Source organism: Haemaphysalis longicornis, unplaced genomic scaffold (assembly GCF_048455015.1).
Source record: "Haemaphysalis longicornis isolate Haplotype H1 unplaced genomic scaffold, Haemaphysalis longicornis Haplotype H1 scaffold_2, whole genome shotgun sequence".
Taxonomy (NCBI): domain Eukaryota; kingdom Metazoa; phylum Arthropoda; class Arachnida; order Ixodida; family Ixodidae; genus Haemaphysalis; species Haemaphysalis longicornis.
Window position 1 is genome coordinate 145861876 of NW_027526295.1, and position 22414 is coordinate 145884289.

General features: G+C 44.7%; 1 protein-coding gene across 1 annotated transcript in view; it reads left to right on the forward strand.

Annotated features, from left to right (window-relative positions):
* Positions 1 to 706: 706 nt before the first annotated feature.
* The window catches only part of LOC144169282 (calcium-activated chloride channel regulator 4A-like), an 82954-nt gene continuing 61246 nt past the window's right edge, over positions 707 to 22414 (forward strand). The window contains exons 1-3 of the mRNA XM_077698359.1: positions 707 to 827; positions 15806 to 15992; positions 20077 to 20377. Of these exons, the coding sequence (XP_077554485.1) occupies positions 15822 to 15992; positions 20077 to 20377 (472 nt within the window). The 5' untranslated portion in view covers positions 707 to 827; positions 15806 to 15821. The remainder of the gene's footprint in view (positions 828 to 15805; positions 15993 to 20076; positions 20378 to 22414) is intronic.

Consider the following 22414-nt stretch of genomic DNA (forward strand, 5'->3'; position numbering starts at 1 on the left):
GCAAATTTCCAGAAACGGTTTGGAACACGCATTATATTCTCATGTTTCCCATTTCTGAAACGCGACGTTGCTTCCGACGTTATCGACCTTTTGGAATAAAAAATGGCGGCTATATTAACGGTAACATGAGGCAGTGACAGAGCCTGCTCGTGGAAAGCCATTAAAAAGCTCTGATATTGCTTCAGACGCTGATTGTATTGCGAGAAGGGTTGTGGTGGGATGCTTTTTTATGTCATTAAGGCAGTCATCAGTCATCGAAGAACATGTTACCCTCACTTGATTCTGAATGCGGACAAAGCTTGGTTCGCAATATCACTCATGGTGAAATCCCGATAAAAAGGGAGTACATTCTGCTTCATGCTTCTTAGCTCAGGAGGAAAGAGAACGGTATTAAAGATGTCTTATTTCTGAGAATTACGCTTACAAAAACCACCTTCTGTCACTAACCTCGTGCGGATAGTTGCAAGGGTGGCATATCACGTGCTTTAAGATGTCCTCTGCCACATGGCGGATTTTTCGTGGTTAGTGCATTCAACTTCATGGGAACCCTACTCTGCATTTTCATTAACGCGGCCTTTGGTAGCCCAACACCTACCGGAAGATTGCAGAGTAGGTTGTTCTGGGGCAACGAAATCGGCCTTCGCAGATCGACGTCAGCAGTGTGAAGTTACTGAAGCCGACACTTTTGAACTTGTTTTCCGGATGTCGCAGACGTCCGTTAGACACAACTGCCTGGCGTTTCACAGTGCAATATAAAAGCTCCACGCATTCAAGCTCAGCCTCCCTTCTGCAGTCGCTTCATGAGGAAGACGCTTCAACCTTCATGTGTAAGCATTTCTGAATCATTCATATGTGCCTTAGAGAATTTTTAGTTCAGTTTGGTATGGTAGCATGAACAACCTCTAGAAGTGTAAAGGGTGCTACAGGACCTGCTTGAGATGTTTGTGACACGAACTTGGTACAGTTTAAATTATGGGCTGGGAAAGCTGTGGAGACAATGTTCACTTCTAGCTGCAAAGGAACTTGCTGTGGAAACATATAAATATCGCAACAACGAGGCCATAAGAAATCAAGACGAAGAAGGGATCGCTCGTGGTCTAGTTTTTTGAAGTTCCTATCTATGCACAGTTTATTTTTTTCCATGTAATTATGTAACGAAAATGAGTTATCTCAGCAAGATGTTTTTTGAGGTCTTAGTAAGTACGAACTCTTTTTCTGAGATATCGGATTAATAACATAACCAAAATTGAAGGAAAATTTTTGAAAACAAAAAACAACTTTTCTTTGCACTACTCAGACCCGAGCTGCACAATGAGGGGTTCGCTCGTTGTTTCAAACGCACTCTTTTTCCGGTGTCGTGGTTATGACTACGCCGTCTACTTTTAACACGAGTCCTTCAATTCCTTTCTCATTTGCGTGACTTGTTTGACATGTGCGTTCTATTCCTAACTGTTGTTTATGTATAGTTGTAAGATGCTTCAAGATGCCTTGAGATTCTATGTGAACATTGAATAGGAACTAGAGAAAAATACAATAAAACAGAAAACCAGCACACCATTTGTTCAGCGAAGTTGTATACCCAAAAAGGGAAAATGCGATTTTTTTTCAGAAAAAAAAACGATACTTATTACTGCGTCAGGGCCCCTGCTTCTTACTATTATACGACGCGGTTTTATGGTGGGTTTTAATCACAAAACAATATTTTTATTTTGTTCGCTTGATTCGTGCGTATACGACTTGTTTCGTATGTAGTAGATGTCAACTGAATATTTTCGTGCTCCGCTTATCTCAAAGGTCCTCTTCACTGGGGCTTTCACTCCGTGTACGTTCGCTATTTTAATAAGGGACACAGCGGTAAGGTGCTCATCAAGGCAAAATCACTGGAAAGGTATTTCTACGAAAGCATTCTGAGAAGGGAGCGCAAAGTATAAGCTTTGTCGTAAGCAAAATATTTAGTTCATGGGGCCCATGGCGACTAGGAGTTCATGGGAAGTCGCCGCCACCGCACTCTCTTAACAGCTCAAGCTGGACTTACAATACAGTATCCAAGCTGGTCAGCCTTTTTCCATAGAAAAGGGGTAATGAAGCATTCCCGAATGAAAGTGGAGTTCGCAGTGTTGGAGGAAGAACTGCATCTGGAGGCGGGGGGGAGGGTGGGCGGCGAGGAGGCAGGTGGATAACGTGGAGAAGGGTTCCATGCTGGCTGGATATAAGTTTGAATGCGGCGATACCTTTTTTCGTACCGTAGCTTATTGCTTCGTCAGTTTGTCGTGTAGCGGGATTAGCAGTGGCGTGAGCATATTTTAATTGGGAGTGGGGGGGGAGACGAAAATGGGAGAACGTAAAAGGAGGAAAAACACCAGCGAATAACAAACAAAATTATAAAACCCAAACCAAGAAATAAACCAAAAAAACGTCGCCATGACGCCATACTCCACGCAATTCTACGATTGTTTTGTTAATATTTTCCGAGTAATATTGCAAAATGGCGCATGGCCGTGGAAGGAGCATCGATCGCAGCCGCGTATGTTTGATCATACCCTAAGACGAAAAATATTTTTGGTAGTTATACTTGATAGCTTGATATACTTGATAGCCGAGTCGGTGCCCTCGTCCATTACCTCAATGTACCACGATCACGCATTTTGCGACACGGGCGCAACCTCGTCGCCCTCCTCTTCCAGCGTTCGGTAGTGGGTGGTAATGTACGCTGTGGGAAACGACAGTAGCGCACAATACCTTTGTACGTCAGGGTTATAGATAGGGTGTTTTCAGGTTGTGGCTCAGAAAATATTACCAAATAATATGACAACTTATATTTTACTTTCTTGACCTTTCAAGGACCACGCTGTACTTGTTTTTTAAAAATTTGCTTTCTCAGAGCTCTAGTTCTGCAACCGTCTTAGCTGTACCGATTTCAACACACCAATCTCTAAACCTCACTGCCAGTGCGACGTTCATCGTTCTGTAAAATGGCCACGTATTTCAGGTATCGCTGCCGGTGGCCGCCGTGCTTTATAGAAGGTACACAGCGGCCGATGCCATAACGACCCTCTCAGGGTCCCTTCGCACATTTTGTTCGCTCACTTTGCGGAGTCACTATAAGTAAAATGCATAGTGTATATTTTTTCCCGCAATTATGACACCACAATGAGCGACAATTACGTGAACGATTGCAGCCTGGTCAAAAACTGGAGAAATTTTATTTTATTTTATTTTATTTCATTTCATTCTACTTATTTTACTCACGGCCGTTCAGGCGTTACAGAGAGGAGTGGGTAACCAAAAAAAATGAGTACCCAACAATGGAAACAAAGGGTGTGAATGGCAGCGGCACGGGTTTTCCCGGTTGAAAACAGTAAACGAAGCGCGTCAGCAATACCTCGATACTTGATTCAAATTGGGTAAACAGACATTGAAGTGACTTGTAAATGTAGTTACCTTTTTTCGAAAAAGTACGAAATGAGTGCACCATTGCTTCGGTATTTCCAACCGATAAACATCTAATTTTAACGAAAACATTACGCTTGGCCTGAACGTTAAATGCGGAAACTATACGAAGACGAAAGGAAGAAGACGAGACAATGCGCAGATTTCCAACTAGCTTTATTAGGAAGAAACGCGTTTTTACGTACACTAAATCGTCACATCACCTTACACTACCTTTCATACGGCACTACAGAGCAACCTGTTCAGATTGTTCAGTCATTATAAAACAGCACCTTTTCCTACAAAGTACACTTTTCTTTCGGTGAGCGTGAGGAGGCATACTCACACAATTATTACCGGCGCGTGTGGTCTCATGTGCCTCAACAATCTCGCTAGTCTAGTCCGTTGACTCCTGTGTTTGGCGATGACTCCTGTGTTTGGCGAAGTATGATATGCAAACTCTCTCAAACCTATAACTTAATACGCTCGGAAGTGCCGTTCTCCTCGCACCACACTCCCCACTGGATATGTAGAGGCCCGATGAAGAGAGTGCAGGAATTCCACAGAGTAAAGGGAATGTCTGCATGTTTACCCTATAAAACCTTGTACGTTAAGAAACAAACGGAAAGCGATAATTGTTTAAGGTGAGCTACCACGAACACAGATTGTGGACCCCTGTGACCTAATCAAGGCAGTGAGCACGGAGTCTGCGAATAGCACTTCTTGTGTTTTTCTCTGGGGCCCATTAGAGATATGCCATGGCGAAAACAAGATACCATAATTTACGCAGGCTTAATTTAAAGTTTTTTGGTTTTTATATTGTTGTAAACTGTGCATACAATTTCGCCAGCAATGTCACTTTGAGGAATTCACGTCAGCTTCCTTTTATCGTAGGATTACGTGCTACTTAGAGGTCACTTCAAGGGCTGCGTGGAAGGAAGTCGAGGAATTATGTTGCGCCCTGCTAATGTGTCGTGTCGCCTCTGTCCAGCCTCTCGTGTCGCCTCTGGCCAGCATGCGGTTACGAGGAAAAAGAATGAAGCTTCCCCATCTCTGTACGCTGAAAACACACCACCCGAAAATACCTTAAACGTTTCGCTCATTTAAACGTTACGTGGCCGTCACATCCATAACATGGGTTAAATATTGCAAGAGAACAACGTGTAACGCGTTCATTCGCGGTTGCATTCTTCTCTACAAAGAAATGATGGGCGCAACAGATTGTACCAACGGAATCCTATTCAACAAACCAACCAATAAAAACAAAATTATTCCCACCTCCCCTCACGGGAATCCCTATGTAGATGCGACGCATAGGGGGTTCCGTTGTTATTTCCGTTAGATTGATTCTCCCATCGCGTGAAACGTGCCGTGAACCCCCTGCCGCGGCTATGACGCAACACAATCCACTTTAATCGAATCCAATCCAATCCAAATCCAATCGAATCCAATCCAATGGCCCTCGCGAGAGAGTGTTTGCTATCGGAGAGGAGAGGGGGTGAGCGGCGGAGAGCGCAGCTCGTGCGGCGAGGAGAATGGGGGAGCGGTATCGACGGACAACAACAACGCCGTATGGAAGGACAACGCGAGTGAATGAGATGTAGTAGTCGCATCTAATATCGGTTTAGAGCTAATAGTAATTCGTCTGAACTATACAGCACAGAATTATTGATGCATGTGTGTAAACGGGCACTATTTGGGTGAAATTACGAGTCAAGAGCCATTGCTTTTTAGGTATACCTTTTTGGTATCTGCGAAAAAACACGTTTCCCATTGTGGTGGTGTTACCGGAGAATTTCGCTTTTAACTATCAACACGCAACACCGAAATTAATAGTTTGGTTTTCGAAGCTCTGGTATCTACTTTGGTGGAGCCCTCGACACTAAAGCTATAAGAAGCCAATGCAAACTAATATTTTACAGCGGCGTCGTCATACAATGTTCAAGACCGTGCCACTCTACCACATTTTGAGGCTGCAATTGGACCTGGGACTGAAATATCCCATTACGTAAACTCAACGAAGTCCGAAAGCACTACTTTGGAGTAAAATGTGTTCGGTTCCGCAAAACACGACAGCGTTGTTTTCGACAGTTGACTCGCAATTGTAGGACGTGCGTACGAAAATAACGTGCGACATGACCATCATCTGAATCATCCAAATCTGACGAAACCCCAAAACTACAAAAATGCATTTTGTTTTTTTACTTTTCTGAAATGTTCCAGACTACGTGCACGTAAACGTCAAATTATTAACGCCTACCAGGAAAAAAGAAAGATGATACGCAGCAACTCGCTCGATGGTACGCACTTTCGCTCGGCAACGTAACGCAGTGTATCCTGCAATGTTGTGTCTGTTACAACCCTGGAAATGTTTGTGGTTTATGCGACTGACCTTTTTTTGTTGTAGCCATGCCGGTGGAACAAGAGCGGTGTTTCAAAATTGCCGGCTAGAGATAAACATGCTCAGTTTCAGTGCAGGGCATGCGGTGCGGAAAGCTCATTGTAGGAGGGGGGGAACCGTGCACTCGCTCGCAGATGAAACGGAGCCATGAACAGCTGCGGTAATACCTTATGTTTCTTGAAAACAAAATTCTCCTTGAAACTTAATCCTGCTTTTGTACTTCGAAAGTGAAAGTTCAGTGATACCTATTGGCGATTCGTTTACTCCGACACCGTATTTGCATCTCCATCGCCGCATGCGTTTCTTTTTCTTGTAGTTCCAATTACTTCGGTTGGCTACAGTTCTACTAAACGTGAATGCGTCTCATGTTTGCTTTCTATTCTTCGTCTTACGCCGTGATCAACGTAAGCTGGCGGGCTGACACACAGCACAGCCTCCATAGAATAAGGGTTCCGCGGGACTTGTGGGCTGCTGTTCTGGCATGTAGGATACAACAACCTTTAAGTTTCCAAATTTTGCTTTGTGAATTTCGTAGAGCGGGTACATTGCCCCTCAAAGCTCTGTATTCAGGGCCGATCCCCCAAGTGTATATGTCCCACGAAGAAAGGAACAAAAAGGGCAACTTTTCTTCTACGCTGGCAATGTGAGGATATTGCACTGCAGGGCTGTTGGAACACGGTGTTTTTGCGGGACCTTCTTCACCGAGCATTTAAAAAGGAACTTCCCCAGGATCCTCTTAGTATACGGTTTCTGGCGGCTGAGAACGATAATGGAGTGCCTTATAGCCTTTTGGTGTTGCTGGTCCTCCGGGAAATGTGGGAGTGTCGAATGGCGGTTCTTCACTCGGACGTGTGAATGGAAGTCCTCCTAGGGAGTGTTTTTGTGTAACTGTGTATTGTATTGTAGAGATGTGGAAGGGCCAACATTGCACGCCTTAGCACCTCTAAAAAGAAGTGAAAGTATTGTCTCTGCACGGTCCGTAGACATGCTATGCAGTCTTAGCCAAAGCCAGTGTTGTTATTATGTGTAGCGCGGTTTTGCGCTGCCTGAAAACGTGAATAAAGAAAATTGGCCGAGTATCTGCGGAAATTGTAGCAAACGTCGTCGAACGGCGATAGTTGTCGTCCGTCCTTGCCACGGAAATGCCTGTACTCTCTTCCCATTCGCCTCCGACGCTCTTTCCCTCCCGTCTCCCTCTTCCCAGGATAAGAACAGTGGAGGTTTGCTCAAGTCGATTCAACTTTATCGCGTTCCACTGCTCACGCAGCACCTACGGGAACCATTCATAACTGTTGGGATTATTGGAATATCGCTAGGAGGGCTTGTGTCGCGTGCAAATGCTTTTTATATTCCTGGGTGAAACAATTTTTTTGGGGGAGAAGGAGAAATAAACTTTCTTTGCATCATAATTCTGGACCCATGAGAATGGGGGATCTCTTCTGTGCAGAAGTCGCTTGCCGGTCGCTGCCCAGAGGGCCCTTTCAAACAGATGAGCAGTAGTTTCTATTTTCTAGTGCAAACCTTCAAGCATGTATAAATTTTTGATTAAATGAACACAGCAAATATTACTTATGTATTCATGTTTATCCTCAAGTATGCCTAATGATTTCGTTTGGCTCGGCAATATTCAGAAGTGTTAAACTTGCCACCACATTTAGAACTTTAGAAATACTTAGCCTATATGAACGCCTCAGTTAATTTTTTTGAACGTTTCGCCGAGTGGCTAAATCAAAGGACAGACAGACAGACAGACAGACAGACAGACAGACAGACAGACAGACAGACAGACAGACAGACAGAGAGGCAGAGAGGCAGACAGACAGACAGACATACAGAGAGGAAAACGTTGTGCTAAACTCAGCTAAGGAGTATGGTCATTAGAAAGCGGAGAGGTGCGTTAGTAGAGCACTGGGCTGCTCGTTAGCAGACCCGGAATCAGGTACTATTAGACCACAGATCTGTTCTTTATTTACTGTTTACAGCGGCGGCCATTTTCGTGGTCGGGCAGCAACATTAACAACAAAAAGGCTCTTTTTTGCAGTATGAGAAACTCACGGTTTTCGGCGTAAAACTTACACAGGTCTCGACATTTCTATCGAGCAAAGAATTGCCCGCGTATCTGCTCCTTTCGTTGCAAATGTCGTAAAAAGACGATAGTCCTTGTAGACATTTGCCAAGGAAATGCCCCCCTTTGCTTTCCCCCTCACCTCTCATGCAGTTCCTGTACCGTTGCGCTCATTCTAAGTTAAACACAATAAAGGTTTGCGCAAGGCGATTTGAATTTACCCCGTTCCACTGCTACAGAGCGGGTTCCTCGTTGCCAGCGCTGCAGTACGGCGGAGACGCGCGTGAATGGAGGAGGCCGACTAGAAGGTTTATAGAGCCGCGTGGCCGTGCTCCAAGTACGTTCCAAGCAGAACGTGGAACCTAGGTAGTGGAACCTTTCGTTGCTGTTTCCGCGTGATTTTTCATATGCCGCCAGGAGGCGGCGATTTTCTGCAGTAGATGTAGATTATCATTTGCTATCGAAAGACCAAGCATCCATGAATTTTTTAATAAAGGAATACTGTAAATATCCCTTGTGCACTAATTTCCTGTCTTATATTTGCGTAATGTCTTGTTCTTGTTCAACAAAGTTGACAAGCATAACATATAAACCGGGCTTAGACGTTTACATTTGGCTGTGAGTATATAAGTCTATGGGGCAATATCAATTTTACCTTGGCCGGGTGGCTGAATCGAGTCACAGACAGACAGACGGACAGACAGACAGACGTACAGACAGACCAAAATTTCTGGGTTTAAGTAGCCCAAGAAAGACTATCGTCTTTAAAAATGTCCTGCCACAGCATATGACATACACTGTTTTTTTTTCTTTAAAAGGTAATGGAATAAATTCCAACCGGGAAAACTAGGTCGGATTCGTGTCTGGAATAGGTAATATTTTTGGCTCCATATTTTGGCTCCATTTGGCTCCAATCACCATTTACTGCTTCCACATTTACGTATATATTTACGTTCACGATATTCAAGCGGAATATAAAGGTTCGCAAATGCCTTTTGCTTTGGTGCAAAAGAGAAACGATGTCAAGACCAGTTACCTATTTTAGATTATCTACTTTGGTTACCTATAATCGGATTTATCATTTACCAACACCGTATGGTGCGGTGCGCAGAATTAGTATGTCTAACCTGACATGATTCAAGATCAAGATTCACATTGCTAATTACTATTTAAAACAGTTTTTGTACTCTGTTCAGTATATTCTAGTGTCATAAACTACATTTATTTCACCCATCTATCCAACCCGTATCCCCTGATTGTTGCATCTCCTACAATATATTAATTATAGTGCTAGGGAACTATTAAAGAAATAGACGCAAGGCTGGCAACACATCTTCCTATTTTTTGTTTTACAGACTTTCTGCATTACTCGAAACTCGTACGTGAGTTAGTACTACGTGTTTCAAAATATTCCGTGCGTGCCCACGCATCAAACGTCGACTTAGCAATAAGCTTATTTACAACAAACCCGGGAACGTGGTTAATATGACAGGTTTATGCCTTATTATTGAGTCCTTTTTCGTTATGAATAAAGGTTTATTATCGTAACCATCTTCAGGTATACCACACCATCACCAGCCTATTTACACCCGCTTCAGGATGAATGCCGCTCTCTTAGACTTCGAATTGCCTAGGTCGTGTGCTACCAGAGTCCATTTGCTACCTTTCTAATTTATTATCGTCGCTTTAGTGAGCTACTAATCGCACCCCACTTCGAGTCCTGCCTCTTGCTAGCCATTCAGGAAGCATGGTGGCTCTCCGGTTCTTATTTTGTCGCCCGTGGTAATCCCAAGTCTACTTGTGTTTCTAGTTCGAGGTGTCATGACTTCCACCCGAGTTTGTTTTCTGGTCCAAGATGCTCGCTTTATGTCTGTCAGCGTTACTATGACATGCTTCGTTTCATGGATTGCTGGGCTACCTATGTTTCTTCAGAGGTGCTTATTAAGGCGTCAAACTTCTGCCCCATACGTTTTCAGACGCAAAACTTATGAACCGTGTATAAGGCTTTTTAATGCTATATGTATTCTGTTCTGTGTTCTGGCTGAGGTACTACAGCCTATATGAAACTTTCACAGGATTTTTTTTTGTGTGGATCAGCACTACAAGTTTTGCGAGATATTCGTCCGCTTCGTCGATCATTTCAGTACCAAGGGTGAAGAGGGTGCATCCTAAACGTCTCTTCAACAGTCGCCAGGATTTATTCATATTTAGTTAAACCCTACGACCCAGCTTTTGACCGAAGAGCTTTCGCAATTTTAGCCTACTGCTGTGTTGAGTGAAGCTCTAAGTCAACGCGGCGACGAATACCAGGCGCACCCAAACCTTTCTGCGGTCCGTCGCCCTTTCTCGTGCTGTATTCGGGTGGTCGCCTCAGAGCGCTCTGGAGCACTCTAAAAACCTGCTTTCGTTTCGGTGGTAGAAGTTGAGCGCTCGCAATGTGTTCGGGCGGTCGTCGCAGAGCATGGTCCTTCCACTCGGAGGACCTGCGAATGCTCTGGCTCCGACGTGGCAGCGCCACGTCGGATCTGGAGGCGACCGGTCACGTGAAGACGGCCGTCGCCACGATCACCCGCCGTCTCCATGGTTGGACAATTCCTGCAAGTTCGCTGTCACCGTTCGGAGTCCTAGCTAGTTGCTTGTTGTGGGAGGGTTTCGTTCGGCGTCATGATTTTTTTTTCTTTTCACGCGAAAACGCGCCGCGCACAATACGAACGCACGGACGCAGCCACAGATGACCCCGCCCCCTCCCCCCCTCCCGAGTCGCCGGGGGTGGCAGTAACATGGCGGCAGCCGAGAAGCGGCTCAATTAGCTCGAGCTACCGCTCGTTACCTCTCTCCCAAATGACTTTCAACCGCAAATAATCTTACACATGTGCGGAAGTAACCAATAATGTGGGTAAACATGGCAGTGCAAATCGTAACTCGGACCCATCGTGAATGTGGCGAACAAATATCTGCCATGGCGGTAAGCCTAAACCCGTGTAGGAGGTCCATTAGGCTGCTCGCAACGCCATTTCACCTGTTTGAAAATGGCGCACAGGCGAGCTTCGCATTATTGGGGCAAGCAGCAGACACCTCCTACTGTCACGGAGGGCGGTAATGGCCACTTCGCGTTGCTACGGTTACCCGCTGCTCTGAAATCGAGCAAATGTTCGGTTCAGGAGCAATATATTTAGCTCGGATTGGGAGAGCCCTACGCATCCAAGTGCTCTGAGCATGAGTATCAGATCTGATCAGATAAGATCAGAAATACAGCATTAGAAACCTCCTACGTTGCTGCGTTTCCCCTTTGCTGAAGCCTTCTTGCCGACTCGCGCTCCGGTTTTATGTTCCAGCAATTTTGGTGGAAGAATTCTGTACCTCACAGCGTTCCATGAAACATAGGCATCTTAGGCTCTCGCTAAAAAAAAATCGGCGGTATAATCAATTCAGCAGATCCGCTTAACAATCGTCATACCACTTCGAACAAACCAATACGTCCTGCAAATTTTGTTAATGTCACAGTGATTGCCTAGCTAGGCGCATTAGGTTAGGCATAGTGGAATCCACACAAATTGTACACAATATTTTGACCCTTGGCCCCTAACGGCTGGCCGTACGATGTGGCAGAACCAATCCTTTTTTCCTCGCGTGCTTCTCCGATTCACCAAAAATAATAACTAAAAAAAAGTTGTTATGGTAATGATCGGTCATCTCATGGGCAGAAGTCGAGAAGTGAGTTGTTGAATAGGTAGGGTAAAGGGTGGGTAACGCCCAGAAAGCCAAAAAAATTCCTGTCAGTCATGAGAAGTACAGTTTTGTTACTTTGCTCCATGCGTGTTGAGCGTTCATCAATTTCCACTGTCGTCAATGCAAATTGGCAGATAAGTTTTTATACGGCCCGGACAGCTTTTATGGCTGCCACAAATTTATGAAATTGTGTGACAAACGTATCAGTACCAGTTTATAAAAAGCTTGCCGCAACCTGCTTTTATTAAATTGCTCGGAGAATTTTAACTCGAAAGACTTAAATTCCCTTCCATGCGAAAAACCCGCGCCCGAAATGGGCGTAAATGAAATGAGGTCGTAAGGATGGCGGACAATGCAAGTGAAATAAACGTACATGAAATGAAGTTTGGTGTCCAGATATTTTAACCAGGTGTTTCGGAATAGGACGAATGAATCAATAAAAATCTTTAAAAAGCATAAATTTGCTGCTTTTAGGGCACCTGCCTGCTGGAAGGAATTTCTTGACCGCGATCTCGCGGCCGCGGCTGGTTGCGCAAATCCTCTTAAAGGAGCCTTGAAGAGAAAACACAAGTTTCGTCCATTCAAAAGATTGCCTCGGTAAAATGACACTGACAGCACTTTTAACGTAAACTTCGCTCAAATAAGCTACATAGTTAGGAAAAAAGGGAATGGCCATGCGACCCACTATACTCGGTTACAACTCAAGAACGGCACCACCTCATGTAGTGTATCACTCCGCCAAAGCCCCGGACCCGTGACGTCAGTGCGCGCGCGTTTTGAAAAAGGTTGGATATGAATGCGTGGTGTCGTCTGCCTTGTCTCACGCAGTATGTTTGTCGTTACTGGAGTCGTTTATAAGCATATTAAGGCCAAAAAAATTCCCCCGCACCTTCCCGAGGGGGATTGTGAGGATGCAGAAATGCGAACGTCGAACGCAACGTCCTCGGGTACCATGCGAGGAAGGCACCGCACAACCTTTGATACGTGGATGGGCACGTTCACCGCCTGTCCCTTTATTCCAAACTGCCCGTTGCCTCGAGTCAGCCGCCTGATGCTCATGAAGGGGAGTCGAGGCGCGATGAGCCGCTCTTCGACCGGGTTCAGATCGGGAAGATGCGCCGGCCGAGGAGGATAACGGTAGCCAAAACTCACGCAGCCCTCCTCTTCGCAGCTTTGTCTTCTTCTCCTTCTTCGTCTTCAGCGGTTCCCCTACGGGAAGATGACGATGGTGGTTGAACGCGAAGCTATCTCGTGATGGATTGTTTGGTCGGCCAATCCCTAGGGGCATCATGCCACGATAATCATCAGACGCGCTGCGGACGCCGGCCAAGGGACGCGCGACAACCCCCGACTATAATGCATTTCTGCATAAAAATCACGGGAACGGCTCACGCCATGTTCAAAAGATTCCCAGTAACGCCCTTCTTGCGCCGCGCGGAGAAACATCCGGCTACGGTGATAAGGGACAGCGGCAACTTCTGGTGCCGTTCTTAAGTTGTCACCGAGTATAGCTCATTCCCCGCAACAGAAGCGATGATGTCATACCAGATAGCTCTGTGATTGGCGGAGGGCGGCAAAAGCAAACGCAAATTAGGCACACTTTATAAGCTTGCCGAACGAGCTATTTGCGCTTAAATTTAGAGCACATTTTTTTGAAGCCCTGAGAATAATAGGACAAACAGTGGAAGTTACGAAAGCACAGGTAAACAATGCGTTCTGCTGTTGGTACTGAGAGGACTATGCTTGCTTTAGCTGCACGCGACTGCGGGGCTTTGGGGTTGTTTCAGACAACACTGGCCGATTGACGCAAGCTGCGGTGTCTTACGTGACCATATTTGTCGAGCGAGCCCCATGTTTCACGAAACAATTGTCTCCATGAACAAAACAAGCCAGGGACAAATACGTTCACAAACAAATCAAAGGCAGGAAACGGCTTGCCGCGGTGTGGTGGCGCCATCTAGGTTCCCGAACGGTAAGCACGGCCATGTGATGTCATTGGAGACAACAAAAAGCACGATTTAGCGGGAAAATCAAAATTTTAACTTCAAACAATTAATTTCTCAATGAAGAAAGCACCGTTTACATTCGGACAAGCGTTGGGGGCACTATAAAACACTAAATCTTTCGAATAACACAAACTTGTGCTTTGTCTTCATGGCTCCTTTAAGACCACACCAAGCTGGAACGTTGGGTCATTGCTGGTCAATAACGCCGTCCCCTGTTGTATGAAGCGGCTGAGGAGCAGTTTCAGATATTGCGTTTTCTGGTACTCCCACGTGTAATGGCCTAGGGGGCCGGTGCTGGGCAATATTTACACGTAGCTTGATATTCCGTTGTACGGATGGCATGAGGAGTGTGGGGCACGTAGCTTGTTATTCCGTTTGACGCATGGGAGGAGGAGTGTACGGTGCAAAAAGCTGTTAGTGTGGAGTCATCTGAAGGTGGCTGCTTTATCTCTTGTGAGTTAATAGCGTGGAGTGGGGAAAATTCGGCAGTGTACCCGAGGTCTTGCAAAATATTCGTGTATCGTAGGACAGTTTGTAGGTTAGGTGGGAGGGCCAATGACTGCCCTTTGGGAGAAATGACCTTGTGTATAAAGGCGCAGGCAGCGGCGTGAGCCCCCTTATGCCTCTCAAAGAATTCGTGCCTTGGAAGCAGCCTATGTATACCTGAGAAATTCTCGGGCTTCCTTGAATGACATGAAGTGTCATTTTTGGAAATTCGCACCTCTTGATGATTTCTGCAAGCTTTCTCAATCTCTGATGACGGTGATTGTATCTTGGGTGGTAGTGATGGCGTGGGCTATGACGGATTCTTTTGCAGCATCGATTGCGGTGGTCTTCACTGTGAAAGATGTTATTTCCTGCTATGTCGATTCACTAGGCAGTCACATTCGCCTGACGACGCGGATACGGGTAAGCATCCACATAGCAGGTATTTGGGTCCTTTTTTGTATTTATTGGGCATGGCACGTGCTAGGACAGTTCTTCGGCCGTTGTTTTTCGGGTCATGCATGTGTCTTTGCGTTAGCCCCACTCGTATGTACTGTCGAATCTACAAAAGAATGTGAGGTTAACACGCATTTTTTGCACCACAACCAATTCTCGGGCGCACTTGAGCAAAGGGGAACCTTGTTATTGCGTTGCTGACTTCGCATAAGAAACTCAATACATTAGAGACAGGCACTGAGGTTTACAGCATTATTCAGTTGATGTTAACTGCGCAACTGAGAAGGCCCGTGTAGGCACTGCCCTCATTTTCGCGTCGGCCATGCTAGCGATGGGCCGTCGGTTCTAGCATAGCGAAACGAGCGTTTGAAGGCTAGATACGGGGGCCGCAAACAAAACATGCTCGCTCAAGACAATTATTGAAGATTTGCACCTATGACTTATACACCGCTTGGGTTTCTTGCAAGCAGTGCTGTAGCGGCGAATAAGTGCCTCCTAAGCCGGTTCGAGCAGAAAAGGCTTAGAATCACCGCGTTTACAAGTAAACGAGGACAGAACACTTATCTCGCGTCTGAGCAGTTAAAATAATGACCTCTCTGGGGCATCTTTCAGTTGTTTTTTCTTCTCTCTTGTAAACTATTGAGCGCCACGACCAATCACCCATCTTTGCGGTAAATACTCTGTCTTGAGTGAGCATGTTGTGTTTGCGGTACCCCTATCTAGCCTTCAAACGCTTGTTTCACTATTCTAGAACCGAGGGCTCATCGCTAGCACGGCCGACGCGAAAATCAGGGCCACGCAGAATAGTAAGCGGAGCATGTGCGCCGGCTGCTAAAACGGACAAGTCGGACGGACCTCCGAGCCGAACCAATGGTTGCGCGAACCTCGGAGCACAAGGCCTCTGGCAAGTGTCTCTACGTTGTCCTGCTCCAAGCTTATGAGCTCGTTGCATCCACAGCCCTTTGGGGCTCGGGGAAACGGTGAAAGCTCGAGGCCTTATACCCTTCGCAACCCCATTTATGGTCCCTTTAAAGGTAAGAGGATCAGCACAATGGTAATAAAAAAACAAAATACCCTCAATGGTGGTGTGTTCTCTGCAATGCATTGTGGGTGCCAGGTAATAATTGAATAGAATGAGCACACTTCCTCATTGAATTGATTAAAGTGAAATGTTAAGCTTTCGCTTTAGAACACATAAGCAGTCTCAGTCTCTCTACGAATATTTTCTTGCAGGATCCTGCCCGACAAGATGCGTCAATTACGGAAATCATGGTTGCACGTGAAGACTTTATTGTGGCCCATCTTGTTACAATGTGTCGGTTCTGTGTACATTGATAAGTATGATGGTGGCTACACAGACCTATTAGTTTCCATTCACAAGTCAGTGCCCTACGATGAATCAATCGCCGAAAACCTTAAGGTGAGTAGTATGATTATTCGTCCCGCATGTTGTCTGCTCAGCGACAAAGGCGTAACCAGTTGGAGTAGCTTTTGTGAGCTACCTCAGAAGCATAGCGGTGTACTATACTGTAGACAAGTAGTTTGAGTGACCGATAAATTACTCGTTTACTCTAAACCTTTCAGTGACGTTTGCTGTGTGGCTTACTAAAATCACTTTACGCCATTACCCCTAAAAACCAGAGGCCGTTCATTGATAAGAACATTGAAGCTTAAGGGATTACTTTTTAAGATCTTCGTAGTTTACGCAAATTTGAAACAGCAAAAACCACCAATTTCTGTACATGCGTTCAAAGCTACACCTTTCAAAGGGCGTGTTGATTAAAATAACTTCAGTGTCCTTAGAACAGTGCTTGTTTGATCGAATGTCTCATCAGAAATTTGCGTTTCGTAGCAAATCTCTCTCTCTTCGGCAGCGGCTGTATATAGGCCAGCTTTGGGGAGATTGTCGCGTCTGCGTTGAAAGCTGTGCACTGACATATAAGTGAGCATTGCCGTAGGGCATACACCCCCAGCTAATGCTTTCCATCATCAGCGTTATGGGGCCGCTTGTACAGGCGGGCAGTCGCTCTTTCTTTTTGTGAAGTTGTATGAATGCATTGCGCGCTTGCCGGTATGTAGCATTCTTTAAGAGTGCCTTGAATAAATATTGTATAATATTCGGCCCTTAGAATATGTTTCTCCAGTGGATCTTATAGCACGCGCGGGAGGGTGGTGTACATGCCTTCATTTGTCGTGCAGAGGCGCGGCATAGCACTATGTAAAAAGAGTCAGCGTACAATTTTAATGTTGTCACGTCCGAGTTTAAGGGCACAGCAACAGTAAGTTAGCTTTTGTTTGAGCTTAGGTTTAAGCATAAGGTAAGTGGAGGCCAGTAATAAGGTTGCGTGTAATCATGGGATTTCCGCTAGGGCATATTGAGGTTTAAAGTTAAATATAAGTTACTGGAGTACATGTCTACTATCATGATCCATCTTAATGAATCCGCATGCAAGGAGTTTCATCTGTCTTTATCTGCCCCTATTCATCTTAGTATACACCATCCTTCTTTCGTGTATCCCGTTCCAGCCAAATCTATTTATTGTAAGTTAATAATCATAAACCACTTCCAACTACCTCAAACAACTTAATCTACCGTAATTGTGCTGCTAAAGGATGAGCTTAATCATCGAAATGAAATGGTTTTATTCTATTTCCGTCCACCCTATATACCCTACACCCACATGAATGCACAATAATTTACTATAACGCTTTATTTATTGCAATCCTCATTAACCTACCATACTAATTATTCATTGCTCATGATTTATCTCAATAACCATATTTTACAAAACGGCCCTCAATTTATCTTAAACTATCTTAAGTCACGTTAAGGCATCACACGCCCCTCAATATAGCAATGTTACCTTAATCCATTTATTTTTTTTCATTCAGCTTAAACCACCACAAGGAGCCTTGTTCTAACTCCTTCTAGCCTATAGTATCGTAATGCTATTTCAGTTTAAATACCCAAAGCAACTTTAAGCGACCTTAGTCTCCCTTACCCCCGAAATATTACTATTTTTAGTTCACTACAATCTACCTCACGCAACCCACCTTAATCTCCTTTATTTTACCTTGATATAGGATAATATGTTCTCACGCGTAATGTTTCGCAATGTCGTAACGTGTGCCCGATTTTATTTCTTTTGTATTGAAAATGTTTTCTGCACGCTCACGATTCGGTTCTGCGTTTTCTTTGTGCCCTTTTCTTGTGCGTATTTCGAACCATTAACGGCTTTCTGCTCGTCACGTCCGTATATTTGGCTGCCTTGGTTGATTGCTTCCTATATCTACTACCCTGATTATGTTGGTTCTTTTACTTGTACGTAGATTTCGCGTGGTCATTTTGGTGTTGGCATTTGTTTTTTTCGTCTTATCCTCGTCCAACTAAAACTTGTATTGCCAACCTCGTCGTAATTAGTTGCTCTGCTCGTTTTGTTACTCTTAAGTTTCTAGAGTATGTTCTTCAACATCTGACTTTTGTAGCCCCCTTACTCAATGCCCTGCAATGAGGACAATAGATGTTTTGAATAAATTATCGAATAAATATCAATAGATTTGAACGAACTTACCTCAGTCTACCCCAATGTATTTGAAATTTATCTAAGTCTACCCCAATGGACATTAACCCATCCTAGTACCACCCACAGCCTTCTAATTTAATACCCCCCGACGCATCTTTCCACATCCACCAACCCATGCCGCTTTGTTCTTTTTGCTTCTCATTAGCGGGAATATGAGTTCTGGGGGCACGGACATAAACAATCAATGGAGGGTTGACAGACACCGCTCCGCTGTAGAATTCTTAACTGGGCAGCTGAATACATTTCGACGTTCATTGTCATTTCGACGTTCGACTGCCTTTGCTGCGTGGTCGCGAGCCCTTATATTTTGAAGCGTGTCACGACAGCGGTAGTATGCAGGCAATACAGCGTGTAACACATATCAAGGCGTTACTAGAGAAGAGAGAAGTTAGCAGAATGCGTTTTGAAGGTCTAGTTGTCCAGCTCTGTGAGTTCAAGATAAAATCTATCAAGGTACCGCATTCAGAAGAAAGAAATGCTTCAACGCCGCTGCACTATTTAAAAGGTTACAGCTGGAGTAGCTGTTCAATTATGGTTATGTGTTAAGGGGATAGCGGTTTGATCAAGGGGTAGCACAAGTTCTATAGGGTAAAGTACTTGAACTTGAAAATGTGCAAATCATTGTACATTATAGTGTTGGCACCCCACCTTCAATGCTAAACAGCGTTATACTAGGGCACTGACGTACTCCTAACACAATCGAGAACGTGAAAGTAATATTTTCTTCTTACCGACTATTTCGCCTTCTTAAAATCTTCATCATCACCCGTTGCCCTTAGGGCGACTCTTTAGTACACGACCGAAATTTCGTATTAAGCGTGGTCCAATACAACATTGCTGACATTATACATGATAGGGGTATGTAACACTTTGCTAGACTTGTCCCAGCAACTATTGGGAGAAACCGACGCCGAGGTTCGTTTTCAAACCTGGGGTTCCCGGTTTGCCAGCGCCGCGATGCAGTAGCCAGCCTCAACCACCTTGAGTCATACAAGATGCGGCAACTTCCGGCGATGGGCCCCCACGTATAAGACGCATCCGCTCGTATCACGTGTTTAGAGGGGCCCCCATTATCGTTTCGTAGACTTTGTCCGTGAAGCGAACTTTTTAATGTTCATCTAATGACTTTTTCTTATCATCATATAATCAATCGCCATCATCTATGCCCTGTAGCAAAATAAGCGCCCCATAAAAAAATGAGTGGTCGCTCAGTGGCTGTGGGGTTGTGGGCTCATCGTAAGGACGCGGGTTCAATTCCGCCCGCGGCGGCCGCTTTTCTGACGGAGGCAAAAACAAAGCACTGCATCTAGACCGATGTCGGACGGCACTATAACCAGTACACTAAAGTGTCGTCGAAGTACGTATCAGTGCAAAACACCTCTGGAAGTACTTATCTCTCCCTAACGGCGCACAACGTAATCAAAGCTAACATAACCTAGCCTAATGAACAGAAACCAAATTTCAAAACACTGAAAACTATTCCAGGCTATCAAACTTTCCATTGAATTCAAAATAATAAAAAAAATTTGGAAGCCCCGGAACCGAACCGAACCGAGTGGCTGAGATCCACCCCCTACACCATTAGGCAGACGTTCTGAACAGCGAAACGGAGCAGCATTCACACAGAATAATTCCCACGGACTCTTAAAAAGATGCAGGTTGCTTCTAAGAAGGAATACGAATGCGGTGTCTAGTGGCCAAGTGAAATGTTGAAAGATGTAAAATTCAATTTATTAGACTAATAACTGCCCACAGCCAATATTTATCCCTTTCTTGTCCTGAGTTCTGGACTGAAAAAATGATGTATTAAATTTTTGATTCAGTAGCGTTCTAAATACTAAATGCTTCGAGTGAGCGTAAAAAATATCATTTTTTGAGGTTGATGTCATTACCCCGTGATGCTTTTGTTTCGTTATAAAGGCACTCCTACGAGATTCCTCGGAGTTTCTCCACCTCGCCACCAATGGGAGAGTGTACATCAAAAGCGTGATAATCGACTTTCCGCACACATGGCCAATGCGTGCCAACGCCACACTATACGTCGGGGATAGGTTCGAAGGCAGCGATGTACGGGTCACGCCACCTGATCCCCTGAGCAGTGACAACCGCCTCAGCACTTTTCAGCCACGGGAGTGTGGGGATCCCGGCGAATACATAAGCGTGCCATCCCAGTTTCTCACTGAATTATATGGGCGTTCGACAAAAGACTTTGGAAATCCAGGTGAGCGGCTATTTTTTTTCCTTGGGTTATAAAACATTTAGCACATATCTCGTTCTTAAGGACGGTCTATTACCGGCTTCCTGAATCCCAATCCAAAATTTTAAACTACAGGTTTTCCCACTGACTTTAATACAATTAGCATCCAATTTAATCCAGGCCCGAGCCGTTTTATTCCAATCACCATCTAATGTAATCCACACGCCATCTAATTTAATGCAGGTGCCAGTGAATTTAGTCGAAGCGCCAACCAATTTATTCCGGTTGCCAATCATATTAATCCAGCTGCCAGAAGGTTGTACACGAGTTGTTTGATCGGCATTACGCGCAGCTTTGGCGACTTTGTTGGGCATGATGTGGGGAAAACAGTGTGGTTCTTCGTCCATTATGTGCAAAATATCTTATGGGCACAGTTTAGTGGACATTTCCTAACACGCGCAGACCAGGAGAGTGGTCCTCTTTGATCCATTGGTGCGATGCCTGATCCTCTGAGATATCCGCAGAAGTATCGTCTGCTCGCGTGTTGTTGCGCACTCACGCTTGTCAGATTTTTGATACGCAAGCCGACGATACTCCTAACGCAAGCAGGCGATATTTCTGCCCCGGGCAGATCATATTATAATTTGGGAATGATACTTAGCACTGCAGAAAAGCATTAATTGATTGTGACCCGATTCTCCGCCTTAGCACTTGAACGCTCCCTGTGACCATATGATGACATTTTGGAATGACAGAATGTTTCTAGTAGGCGATTTTAACTTACCGGGCGTTGATTTAGAAAATCATATTCGCAGCCGAGGATGAACCACTTCCGCGTCTTACCTTTTTGATATAATATCACGCCGTAACATGCACCAAATTGTAAACCAACCGACACATGTTTCTGGATAAAGCAACTTGATACTTGAGCTAGTTGTCCTGAGCCGTACCATGAAAAATGTTACCGTGAATTTTACCCGTATCATTTCTGGCGACCTAATGGTGGAGTTTTCTTGTGTTGTAGAAAATATGCACCCACAAAGGCCTCAGCCCAAACCTACCTTTGTCAGGGATGTTTCGATGGGGCAGGGTGAAAGTGAGTTAGACAACCTCGATCTTTGCCTCAGCAGGTTTGTGGTTCTGATGCCATCGAATTATGTGACAAATTCAGGAAAATTTGCTTATACTTCCTGGACAACTGAATAAAGCATGAAATTTTCATATCAACAGAAAAATCAAAAGCCTAAAAGCAGGAGAGGCTAACCGTGGCATCAATAATTCAACTAATCCAACTGCCTATATCGCTCTCAACTCTGTAGTCGCAAACTCGATGCTTCGGTACTTAGAAAATACTTTGCCAGATTTGATCAGGAATGCGCCTCAGAAGTTATCGCGTTTCCGGTCCAGCAAAAAGAACCCCATAAAACAACTTAGCCACCGGGGCATGCTCCATGCTGATCCTTTCCAGATTGCTGAACATTTTGATGCTTGTTTCCAAAGAGTTTTTTTTTTCTCACCCGAGTGATCTCATGCCTACAATCCATGTCCCTTAAGCTCCCGATGATGAGTTTGTCTGTGCCTGGTGTTGTTTTCTTGATGCTCAACTTTAAAAAAAGGTTCTCCTGGCCCGGAAGAATTGTCAAATACTTTTCTCCCTCGTTATGGCGAGATCTTAGCTCAATTTCTGCTTGTAATGTTTCATGCATCTCTTTACTCGGAATAGTACATCCTGACTGCAAAATAGCCAGCTTGGTACCCGTATTTAAAAAAGGTTATTCTGCATCCACTACTAATTACCGGCCAATTTCAAATGATGTCTTCGTGTTGCAAACTTCTTGAACTTGTTATAGCTAACTACATTCACAAACAAATTCTTACACGACCGTAAATTGCTTTCTTCCGTTCAACATGACTATAAAAAATGTTTCTCTACAGTAACGCAATTAACACCTGTAGTTCACAGTTTTCCCGCTATTCTGGACAACTCAGGCCAAGTAGATGTTATTTTTCTAGATTTCTTCAAAGCTTTTTGTGGTTCTCATGTTCAACTTACCACTAAAT